Here is a 10,755-nt window from a genome sequence, read left to right as displayed (position 1 = left end):
TCCCATGATGAGGTTAGCGGGAAGAGAGACGGGAGGAGGGAGGAGCCCCGCCGAGGGCCAGTGACTGACTCTCAGCCCCATGTACAGGGGCTGCAGCCAGGACACTAGAGACCCCACAGGCACCCCCAGCCCCGACTGCCTCTGGGCTCCCTTCAAGCCCAACCAGGGCGGCTGTGGTTTCTGGCTGGCGCCTCCAGCTTCCACAGCCACGGTGCCCCCCCACCCCATGCTGCATTAATGGCTCAGCCTGGGGCCCCAGGGACCTCCCCGCCCCCCGGGCTGTTCTGCCAGGCCCCTTGCCCCCTCGCTGCTGAAACCCAATCCTCTGCAGCAGCCCTGGCTCAGCGGAACGGCAGACCAGCCCGGCTCACCACGCGGCTGGGCTGCACCCGACCTACTCTCTGCTGCGGAGCCCCCAGCCAGCACCGGGTCCTGTGGAGCCACGGCCTGCTCCTGGACAAGGCCACCGGGACCCTCCAGGTCACCACATCCAACCCTGCCAGGCCAGTGCCCCCCCACCTCGTTCCCAGGCTTGACTCCTCTCCCTGCCTCACACCTGCACTGCTCCTGCCTGGCCAGCCCCCCTCGGTCCTCAAACTGACCCTCTCCTCCTTCCAAGCCTCTGCAGCCTGGTCGGCAGCCCCCTCCGTCCCCTCGCCTCGGCCCCAGCCATGAAGCCCCCCTCGGGGCTGGAAGAGACTCGGCGGCCAGCCTCGGACATCCGCGTGTTCGCCAGCAGCTGCACGCTGCACGGGCTGGGCCATGTCTTCGGCCCAGGGAGGCTGACCCTGCGCCGGGGGCTGTGGGCCGTGGCTGTGCTCTTGTCGTTGGCCGCCTTCCTCTACCAGGTGGAGGAGAGGGTGCGCTACTACGGGGAGTTCCACCATGAGACGGTCCTGGACGAGCGCGAAAGCCACCAGCTCACCTTCCCGGCCATCACCCTGTGCAACATCAACCCGCTGCGCCGCTCGCGCCTCACGCCCAACGACCTGCACTGGGCCGGGCCCTCGCTGCTGGGCCTGGAGCCCTCCGAGCACGCGGCCTTCCTGCGCGCCCTGGGCCAGGCCCCCGCTCCGCCCGGCTTCATGCCCAGCCCCACCTTTGACATGGCCCGACTCTATGCCCGGGCAGGGCACACCCTGGAGGACATGCTGCTGGACTGTCGCTACCGTGGCCGACCGTGTGGGCCCGAGAACTTCACTTCGGTGAGCTGGCCACACCCTGCCTGTCCTGCCAGAGACCCGGGAGTGCCGGCCAGTCCCTGTCCAGGAGCTGCCATCCCAGCTTTGGTGGCCCAGGCTCCCCCACAGCCAGGGAACGCCCATGCCCAGGGCCCTTTCCTCCCCGGCCGAACCGCAGCCCAACCCCCCCAACCTTGGTGCCTTTCTGTTCAGCCCAGGAAGCTGGCCCCATCACTCAGCTGGACAACAGTGTGCGAGGTCACACCTCCCAGCTTGGGGCGTTCACCCCGGCTGGCTCTTGGGCTAGGTCTGGTCTGTGAAGACCCTGCTACTGGGGGTGGGGGGCCGCAGGTGGGACTGTTCTAGGGCTGAAGACCCCGCTCTCAGCCGAGGCGAGGGCTGGCTTTCCCTCTGCCTCCTCAACACTCTGCCGGTCCTGGAGGGCGGCACGGGGGCCCACTGCCTTTTACCCCCGGTCTCCAAAGAAAGGCTGCCCTGCGGGCTGTGCCCTTGGCTGGGGATAGAGGGGGTGAGGATGAGGTGGAGCGATGGAGGCCCATGAGGGTCCAACTGCGTGGGCCTGTGGGAGGATGGGGCTGGGCCTGAGAGTTCACAGAAGAGACCCAAGCAGAGGACGGGGAGGGGAGCGGTCCCTTGGCCCTGCGTGTGCCCGGCTGGGCCTCTGGCTCCTCAGCGAGGTCCACCCCACTGTGCCCGCCCCAGATCTTCACCCGGATGGGTCAGTGCTACACCTTCAACTCTGGTGCAGACGGGGAGGAGCTTCTCATCACCCACCAGGGCGGCGCGGGCAATGGGCTGGAGGTCATGCTGGACGTGCAGCAGGACGAATACCTGCCCGTGTGGAAGGACATGGGTATGGGAGCACGATGGCTCCGGGAGGGAGAGGGGAAGGGGGCAGGTAGGCGTGGCCCATCGTGGCCCCGGGGCCAGTGGGCCGCCGCCCGGGTCTCCTGGAGCCCACCAGGCCTCAGGTGCCCCTTCCCCCGCAGAGGAGACCCCATTTGAGGTGGGGATCCGCGTGCAGATCCACACCCAGGAGGAGCCACCCATCATTGACCAGCTGGGCTTCGGGGCGGCCCCCGGCTACCAGATTTTTGTGTCCTGCCAAAAGCAGCAAGTATCCTCTGCGGGACCTGCGAGCCCCCTCTGCCCACCAAGGCTCCCACCCACTCCTTCCGCACACGCACCTCAGCCCCCAACCCCGCAGCCCTTCAGATCTGTCCCTGGTGCCTCTGCCGCCCCGCCCCACCCCACCCTCACGCCCACGCGGGGCAGTGGCTGCTCCCATTCTCCCTGGGCGCCCACTTCTGCCCAAATCCTCCTTAACCAGCCTCTCTGCAGCTGAGCTTCCTGCCACCCCCCTGGGGCGACTGCAGCTCAGCGTCTCTAGACCCTGACTATGAGCCGGAACCCTCTGGTCCCCTGGGGCCCCCCAGCCCCAGCCGGGGCCCCAGCCCTCCCTATAGTCTAATGGGGTGTCGCCTGGCCTGCGAGACCCGCTATGTGGCTCGGAAGTGCGGCTGCCGAATGATGCACATGCCTGGTGAGGGGCTGGAGAGCGGAGGAGGGGCCGGTGGGGCGGGGGCGGCGGCCTGGGGTGGCCTGAAAGCGGCCATTCGCGCATACACACGCACCCCCCGCCCGTCCTCCAGGTGGCGCGCCGGTGTGCAGCCCCCAGCAGTACAAGGACTGCGCCAACCCGACGCTGGGTAAGGGGCAGGCATCTCTGCATCCCGTCCCCACCCGCTCGGCCTGGGACCCCCGCCCCAAGGCAGGCGCGGGAGCGGCCCTGATCGGGACGGTTGTGGCCCTCAGACGCCATGCTGCGGAAGGACGCGTGCGTCTGCCCCAACCCCTGCGCCACCACGCGCTACGCCAAGGAGCTCTCCATGGTGCGGATGCCCAGTCGCGCCGCTGCCCGCTACCTGGCCCGAAAATACAACCGCAGCGAGGCGTACATCGCGTGAGCCCGCAGCGCGGGGGCGGGGCGGGGCGGGGCGGGGCGGGGGGCACGGGACCTGGGAGGGGCAGGTGCCCTCCCCGCGCCGCCGAGGGAGCGCACACAGGCGAGACACCAGCTTGCCCGTCAGCACAGGACTCTGGAACTCCGGACAAGCTGCCCAACCTTTCTAATGCGGCGCCTTCTACAAACGCAAACGGGAACGGTGGCGCCCCTCTCAGGGATCTTCGAAGGAGTCAGAGACCAGAGGACGGGCGGGCACTTGTTTCCCGCCAGCAACTGGCACCAGAGGGGCGTAGTGAACGCTCCCGCCTCTTTTCCTCCAGGGAGAACGTGCTGGTGCTGGACATCTTCTTTGAGGCCCTCAACTATGAGACAGTGGAGCAGAAGAAGGCCTATGAGGTGCCGGAGCTGCTTGGTGTGTCCAAGGTGCCCGGGGCGCTGGGGAGGGGCCGACCGGACAGGTGGCTGCGAGCTGACTGGTGACCCGGTCTCCGCAGGCGACATTGGGGGCCAGATGGGGCTGTTCATCGGGGCCAGCCTGCTCACCATCCTTGAGATCCTGGACTACCTCTGCGAGGTGGGCGTGGGCCCCCAGCGCGGGCAGAGGGGAGGAAGCTAGAACCCAGGGCCAAGGCCTGCGCTGGCCACCTCCCCCGCTGCCTGCCCCCAGGTGTTCCGCGACAGGGTCCTGGGATACTTCTGGAACCGGAGGCGCTCCCAGAAGCACTCCAGCACCAATCTGGTAACAGCCCCTCTTCCTCCCCTGCCGCCTCCCCCTGGGAGCTCCCCCCACCCCAAGCCTAGAACACCCTCCCTTCCCAGCTGGGCAAGAAGAGTGGCAGGGAGGGGCGGCGGCCGTCCCCTCCTCTGACCCTCTCCCTCCTCCCACAGCTTCAGGAAGGGCTGGGCAGCCATGGAAACCAAGTGCCCCGCCTCAGCTTGGGCCCCAGGTAACACGAAATGTCCCCGTAGGGCCAAGGGAGGAGGGCCAGGTGCCGTCTAGAAGGTGAAGTTCAGGTCCAGGAGGGCAGGGGCCGGGCAGGGCAGTGAGTTCTGGGCCCCCCGCGTCCCAGCACAGCGGCCTGTGTCCCGGCAGGCCTCCAACCCCCCCCTGTGCCGTCTCCCGGACCCTTTCTGCCTCCCACCGCACCTGCTACCTCGTCACGCGGCTCTAGACCCGGTGTCTGTCTTCCGGGCGGAACCCTGACACCTTGGACAAGCCCCGCCTGCACGTGACTTTGCCATCTTCACCCCAAATAAAGTTCTAGCGCATCGGCCCAAGCTGCTTCTCTTACAGACGGCCTAGCCGGGCCATGGTGGGCCAGCCCTACTCAGCCTCCCGCTGGAGGACACTGTCTGGAAAGTGGGGGGCTTCCCCATTAACCCCCAGAAGTCTCTCTGAGGGAGGAGGGCAAGAAGAGGCATCGGCCATTTGCGCCTCAGAGGGAATGAGCTGGTTGGGCTGATGCCTCCGAGAGAATGGCGCCCCGGGCGCGGGGCACAGGCAGGGAGGGGTCTGCGGCGGGACACTAACAGCTGGGGCACATGAGGGCACAGTGGCTGGGAGCGGGCTCTGACCCAGAGCCTGGCCGGAGGCAGGGAGCAGGCAGGGAGGCGACAGAGACGCTTGTCCAAGAGCACAAGCTGTTGTCCTGCCGGAGATTGTGACTCTTCTCCTCGCATTTGGGACCAAGCTCCAGCCTGCGCCATCTCTATGGGAACAGCTCCTGTTTCCCCAAACTCCCCACAACAGCAAAGCCCCCAGTTTGAGGCAGTGAGGGGGGCCGTCCTTCCTACTTCTACCGGGAAGGACACATCCCGCCCCGGCCATAGCCCACCGTCCCTGTTCTCTGCCTCTGCACCCCAGACGCTAGAAAGCTGACAGATAAGGGTGCACGGAGGGGTGGTTCTGACCCAACTACGACTTTGGGCCTCTCTCGTCGCCGTCTGCAGGCCTGGGAGCGGGGAGGATGAAGCGGGAAGAGACAGGGTTGGCATCCATAGGACATGGAGAACCACAAGGAAGGGCCAGCCCCTTTCTCCCGTTCACACACCGGCTGCCTAGTCCCTCAGGACCATCTCGGGCCCACATGAGACGGGTGCATGACGCATAGGCTGCCCTGAGTCCAGCCGGGAGGGGCGAGGGTCATAGCCTCTGGCCTCAGGCCACGTAGAGGAGCGAGGCCGGACGGACCGGCTGGGCCGAGTCCCAGCTGGAAGCAGGGTTGCACAGGGGGGGGAAGTGGAGCACAGACCCCCGCCCAAGCCCACTCCCCCAGGCCGCCCACCACCACACCAGCGAGACTGTGGGAAAGGAGCCAATTTATGAAATTAAATAAAGTCTGTGGAGGGAGACAGAAGCCGGGCGAGGGTGCCTCCACCCCGGCGGGCCCAGCACAGCTGGGGCTCAGCACACCGTGCGTCCTTGCTTTTCCTCCCCTCGCGGGAGGGGGCTGGAAGCGGCCAGGCCCCGGCCTGGAGGCCGGGTGCCAGGGGCTTAGGGGGGGCAGAAGTCGGAGAAGTAGGGGTGCTGCAGGGCCTCCTCTGCTGAGATGCGCTGGACGGGGTTGCACTTCAGGAGGTTCTGGAGGCACGGAGCGAAGGCGAGGCAGGGTCAGGCGGGACCAGCTGCCCGGAGCCCCACCTCCCCGAGTCCCTCTGGGCAAGTGTCCCGACCACCCTCTGCCCCCGCCATTGGTTACCTGCAGCAGGTCCCTGCCTGTGGCATTGAGCTTGGGGACGACGTTCACCAGAGACGTTGTGGCTGGGTACATCGGGTAGGGCTGCGGGGACAGGGAGAGTCAGACCGGGGGTGTGCGGCATGGAGGCCGCTCGGGCTGAGAAACAAGGGGGGCCGCTGATGAACCACGACCCCGCCCCCGCCTGTCGCACCTTGTAGTCTGGCAGCTTGGTCATGGCGGGCCACTGCTCCTCGGTGGGTGTCCCCAGCAGTGTGTCCAGAGGGTCAAGGATCACTCAGTGCAAAGGTCAGGGTGTGGGGCTCTTCTCCTCCCAGGAAGGCTCCCTCCGTTTATCCCCCAGGTCACAGCTGAAGGAGCCCCGGGACACAGGACCCTCCTCCTCAGTCCCACTCGCGTGGTGGTTACCATGGGCCTGGCGCTACGGACACACACGTGAGCTGCCGTGCCTACACCCTCACGTCCCGGGCCCGGGGCCCGGCCAGCCTTCCCCGACTCCCACAGATCCTCCTGCCGCCGCTTTGGCCCCTCGCTCCAAGGAGTCCTCTCCCAGCTGGAGGAGCGCCCTCTTGGCTCCCTCCTGCAGGGGTCCCTCCTTGTCTGCATGTCACTCTCTCTCCTGCTGGCTGCACGCTGCCGGGCTGTGACCACCCTGCTCTGCCCTCCGTCCCCTGACCCTCAGAAGCCGGCAGCCCCTTGCATGCGGGCCCCGCCCACGCCACCCTCACCCCGTGTACCCTGAGCTCCATGGCCTGTTACTCCCCTTCCAGAGCGCCCGGCAGAAGGGGCACGGAAGGATATCGGAAGATCCTCTTCAGCTGGTCGTCCACATCATTGCCGGGGAACAGGGGCCGCCCCGCGTTCGCCAGCTCTGGGAGAAAGGAGGGGAGAGGAGCGGATGCACGAAGCCCCCCTCAGCCCGGTGACACCCCATTCCCCGGGCCCTGCCTCTAGCCCCAGAGGGGACCCTCCCAACCCTATCTGTCAGCTCAAATGCAAGGGGAAGCGCCCTGCAGACCCCCAGCATGTTACCTGCAAAGATGCAGCCGGCTGACCACATGTCAATGGACGTGGAGTACAGCTTGGCCCCAAAGAGGACATCCGGTGGGCGGTACCACAGTGTGACCACCTGGAAAAGACCCCACCCGCAGGGACCCCCCACTTAGAGGGCTGGGAGGAGGAGGCTCAGAGAGGAGAATATAACGTTCTGGGTCCTGGAGTAGGAGCTGAGAGACGCTTGCTGGGGAGGTCCCCCCGCACTCCGCTATCCCAGCCCCCCGGCTCACCTCCGCCGAGTAACAGCGGACGGGGATCCCAAAGGCTCGAGCCAACCCGAAATCGGCCAATTTCAGCTCCCCGTTCTGAGGGAGACGGGAGGGGCGGTGTCAAGGCCGGCTCCGTGCGCCCACATTGCGGCCCAGCCTCCACACCGTCCGGCTGTTGGCTCCATCCACCTCCCACCCCCCGCCTCCTGCCTTCTCCCTGGGAGGTGTACCCTGTTTATGAGCAGGTTCTGGGGCTTCAGGTCCCTGTGCAGCACGTTGCGGCTGTGACAAAATCCCAGGCCTTTTAGCAACTGGAAGAGGAATGACTGGGGGCGGGGCGGGAAAGAGGGCCTCAGACCACCGGGTAGCGGTCTGTGCCCAGCAGCGGCTCCCACGCCCCTCCCCACCCCCGGCTTGGCCTTGAACCCGCCTGTCTTTCAGCACCAAGCTCCATGACATGTCGTTCATTCACTACTAAGGACTGACTTTGTATTATATCAGGTATTAGAAATGAACAGTGAACGGGGGCCCTGGTCCCCACCTTCCGGGAACATATGACCTCGTGGGCCTTCCTACCTTCCCAGCCCACCCTGACCAGCCCCCCTGCGTGGCCTCGTTTGAACACGCACACCCTAACGATCACCATGCACTTCTGTTGGGCTTTATTATTATTTAGCATTTCTTCCCTTGGAACCTGGGGCACTGTGCTCAGCCCTGCGCCTGGAACAGCGCCTGGCACCCAGCAAAGCATTCAGTAAATATTTGTTGAATGAGTAACCTATCCGAATCTCCTTTTCTCATCTCTCAGGCGTAAATCGTATCGTTGAGAACAGAGCATTGCTGTCAGGTCAAAGGGAGCATGGGAACATGCTTCTGGAGAAACAGGATTCCATCATCCCGGGCACCCGGAGCGTCCCTGGGTCAGGGCCTGTGCTTGGCGCTCGGCGAGCAGGCGCACCAAGCACACCCCCCAGCCCCGGCCTCCGTGCGCCCCCAGAACGCCAGTCTCCTCACCTTCACGATTTCAGGATCTAAGTCACCATTGCAGCTGTCAAAGTATTTCTTGAGGTCCTGAAAAGGGGTGAGGGTGGGGCAATGGGACCGAGGGGAACCTCAGTCTGGGCCGCTGTACCTTCCCAAGGCTACCATCGCCCACGTGCCCCTTTTACCTGATCACAGAACTCAAAAACCAAAGTCAGCTTCTTGTCGCTATGCAGGACGTCATGAAGCCTGGGAAAAAGAGAAGGGTCAGCCAGGCAGATCCACAAGTGTGCCCCCGAGCACCCACGGCCAGCCCAGCGCCTCTCTGAAGCCCCCACCGCCTCCGACGGGCCACACAGGCAAGGAGGGCCCTGCAGGTCTACACACCTGACGATGTTCTTGTGCTTCAGCTCTTTGAGGAGGCAGATTTCCCGTAGGGCAGAACTCGGCACCCCCTACACACGGGAGGGGGCCGGGCGGGCAACGGTCACTTCCCACCCCGCCTAGGCCCTTGACCACCGCACCCCCCCGCAGCCCCCAGCTCAGATGCCCAGTCCTACCTCATCATCGTCATCCAGCCTCACCCGTTTCAGAGCCACGATCTCGTGTGTCTCCCGGTTTTTGGCCTTGAACACTGTCCCATAGGTGCCTGGAGAAAGGGGTGAGGGAAAGGATGAGGCACCCTTCTCCACTCCAAGAAGCCCCTCGCGGGAGGGGGGACGCCATGGGAGGGTGTCATTTTTTGGTGCCTGGAGGAGTAAGGGAAGGGAATCAGGGTGAAGGCCGGGCGCGGCAGAGCTTTGTGAGTGAGGACGTGGCGGTGTGTGTGGGGGGGCTGCAGAGGCTCCCCGGGGGAGGCAGCAGGGAGAGGCTGGGGCTGCCAGGGAGGATCTACAATGAAGACGGTACTTTGAGGGGCCGGAAATAGTGAGCAGGGGCCTGGGAGACGAATGGGGGCTCGCAGGAATGTTGAGACTGGACGCCTGCTGCCAGAACGGAGGCTGGGGGCGGGCGGGGTTCTGCAAGCGGGTGTGAGGCTGGGGGTAGGAAATGCAGGAAATGCCGCGGCCCAGAGATCTGGCCTGCGGGGCGTGCTAAATCTGGGAGGGGGCGTCTGCGGGGAATGCGAACGGGAGGATTGGTGTCTGCACGGGAGTGCTGAGCTCCAGGCCGGGGCTGCAGCAAGCGCTGAGGTCGGAGTCTGTGGGCATTGCTGATGGTAGAGGAGCCAGAGATGCAAGGACTGCAGAAGAAGATCTTGCAAGAACATCTCGTGGTCCCATTACCTTCCCCAATCTTCTCCAGTTTCTCGTATTTCTGCATCGCGGCAGCCGCGGGGACCCCCTGCGGGCCCTCGGTTCTAATACTTCGGCCCCGGAGATGCAGAGGAGGCGGCACCCCAGCTCCGGCCCTGCCCCGCCCTCCTGCCTGCGCATGAGCTTCTGGAGCTTGTAGTCCTAAAACGGCCAGGTTCCCCAGTAATGCTTGGGACCCTCGACAACAAGAAGACTACAACCCCCAGCAGGCTGCGCTCAGGCTCTCTGCAGCCCTCGCTTCCCGGGGCTCCGGTTCCACCGCGAAGGCGAACCCAGGACTTCAAGTCCCAGGAAGCATCACGTGTCCGCTTTCCTAGCGCCCGGGCCTAGCGCCGCGGCTCCCAGTGTGCTCCGCTCTTACTACTTTCCGTGTCTATCACCTTTTTATGAAAAAGGGCTCTCCGGGACTACACATTCCAGAATGCGTCAGGGGTGGGGGTGGGGCGCTCTCTGAGGTTTGGGGTTTGGCGGCCTGCATCCCGGGCCTAGGTGGCCCGGCTCTGACCGGGCTGATCGTGTTGAGGTCCCAACGACCTCGTGACACAATCTTAAGACGGGTTTCCAGCTCTCCCCAGGCCATCTGGTGACTCCAGGGTTGATTAGGAAATGACTCCGGAACATGTCTTTCTGATAAGGATTTTACGGGGACCCTATGGACACAAGGCTGGGCAGAGAGGCAGGTGTGCTCCTTTTGCAACTGGATTTAACACACGTCAGAGGCCATTCTTTTCTTTGGGGCCCTTTGGTCAGCTGGGAGCCCACCCCACTCCGCTGGCTCTCTTCACTCTGACATCTTGAAGCAGACTAGCAAGAGCACTGAGGGTCGTCTTCCGGCCCCCTCGCCCCCCATCCCATGCCAGTCCCCAGAGTGTGAGCCTACTAGTCAGCCAGGGTGTGGCTGAGGGCTGGAAGATCGGTTACCGCCCTCAACAGACAGAAGCACAGACAGATGGCTACACTTGTAGCAGCCTTGACCTCATCCCTTAAGGAGTTGATTATAGATTTGCTTGCGCTGCTCTCTAATTGTCTCATGATTGCATTTCTGAGGGCTGTAAATGGGAGGAAAAACGGTCCCAACAGCACATGGCACAGGAACTAGAGTTGGTGCTAACCATTCGTTAATCAACTCGTTTATATCTGAACGTTTTCTGCATTCACGACTCTGTCCTTCACCCAGTGGCAGACTATAGAAAAGAAGCAAAAAGTATAAACCTTATCTGGGAGAATTTATATTTCAGTTGGGGAAACCAGAAGTACACGGATTTTCAAATGACAGGTGATGACTATGACTTGGGTTCAAGGAGGGAGGGAGGTCACCGCAGGAATCTC

General features: G+C 64.3%; 2 protein-coding genes across 4 annotated transcripts; one reads left to right on the top strand and one right to left on the bottom strand.

Annotated features, from left to right (window-relative positions):
- The first annotated feature begins 671 nt into the window (after positions 1–671).
- Positions 672–4,430, top strand: ASIC3 (acid sensing ion channel subunit 3). Of its 3 annotated transcripts, none has more exons than XM_054593463.1 (11): positions 672–1,205; positions 1,905–2,055; positions 2,192–2,319; positions 2,544–2,745; positions 2,855–2,911; positions 3,018–3,165; positions 3,489–3,580; positions 3,663–3,742; positions 3,836–3,907; positions 4,057–4,115; positions 4,239–4,430. In XM_054593463.1, the coding sequence occupies exons 1-11, from the start codon at positions 672–674 to the stop codon at positions 4,399–4,401; spliced, it is 1,686 nt and encodes a 561-aa protein (XP_054449438.1). In that variant the 3' UTR covers positions 4,402–4,430. The 3 variants fall into 3 exon arrangements, with proteins under 3 accessions (XP_054449438.1, XP_054449440.1, XP_054449441.1); XM_054593465.1 differs by having other exon boundaries at positions 4,262–4,377; XM_054593466.1 differs by lacking the exon at positions 4,057–4,115 and having other exon boundaries at positions 4,262–4,430.
- A 1,050-nt stretch (positions 4,431–5,480) lies between these two features.
- CDK5 (cyclin dependent kinase 5) lies at positions 5,481–9,507 on the bottom strand. The gene is made up of 12 exons (XM_054593456.1): positions 9,397–9,507; positions 8,671–8,759; positions 8,498–8,565; positions 8,299–8,359; positions 8,144–8,200; positions 7,360–7,455; positions 7,151–7,225; positions 6,897–6,993; positions 6,666–6,735; positions 6,058–6,118; positions 5,868–5,948; positions 5,481–5,749 (listed from the first exon to the last, which is right to left on the bottom strand). The coding sequence occupies exons 1-12, from the start codon at positions 9,431–9,433 to the stop codon at positions 5,663–5,665; spliced, it is 879 nt and encodes a 292-aa protein (XP_054449431.1). The 5' UTR covers positions 9,434–9,507; the 3' UTR covers positions 5,481–5,662.
- Positions 9,508–10,755: the final 1,248 nt, after the last annotated feature.

Source organism: Pteronotus mesoamericanus, unplaced genomic scaffold (assembly GCF_021234165.1).
Source record: "Pteronotus mesoamericanus isolate MK-2021 breed Mesoamerican mustached bat unplaced genomic scaffold, CSHL_Meso_final scaffold_409, whole genome shotgun sequence".
In the NCBI taxonomy this organism is placed as follows: domain Eukaryota; kingdom Metazoa; phylum Chordata; class Mammalia; order Chiroptera; family Mormoopidae; genus Pteronotus; species Pteronotus mesoamericanus.
Note: the sequence above shows the minus strand (reverse complement) of the source record. Positions and strands in the feature narration are given on the sequence as shown.

Coding starts and splice junctions, on each gene's coding strand:
- ASIC3 (XM_054593463.1), top strand. CDS start 672: ATGAAGCCCCCCTCGGGGCTGGAAGAGACTCGGCGGCCAGCCTCGGAC. Junction 2,056..2,191: donor GCCCGTGTGGAAGGACATGG/GTATGGGAGCAC, acceptor CTTCCCCCGCAG/AGGAGACCCCATTTGAGGTG. Junction 3,908..4,056: donor AGCACTCCAGCACCAATCTG/GTAACAGCCCCT, acceptor CTCCTCCCACAG/CTTCAGGAAGGGCTGGGCAG.
- CDK5 (XM_054593456.1), bottom strand. CDS start 9,433: ATGCAGAAATACGAGAAACTGGAGAAGATTGGGGAAG. Junction 8,201..8,298: donor TTTTTGAGTTCTGTGATCAG/GTAAAAGGGGCA, acceptor ACCCCTTTTCAG/GACCTCAAGAAATACTTTGA. Junction 7,226..7,359: donor AGAACCTGCTCATAAACAGG/GTACACCTCCCA, acceptor CGTCTCCCTCAG/AACGGGGAGCTGAAATTGGC.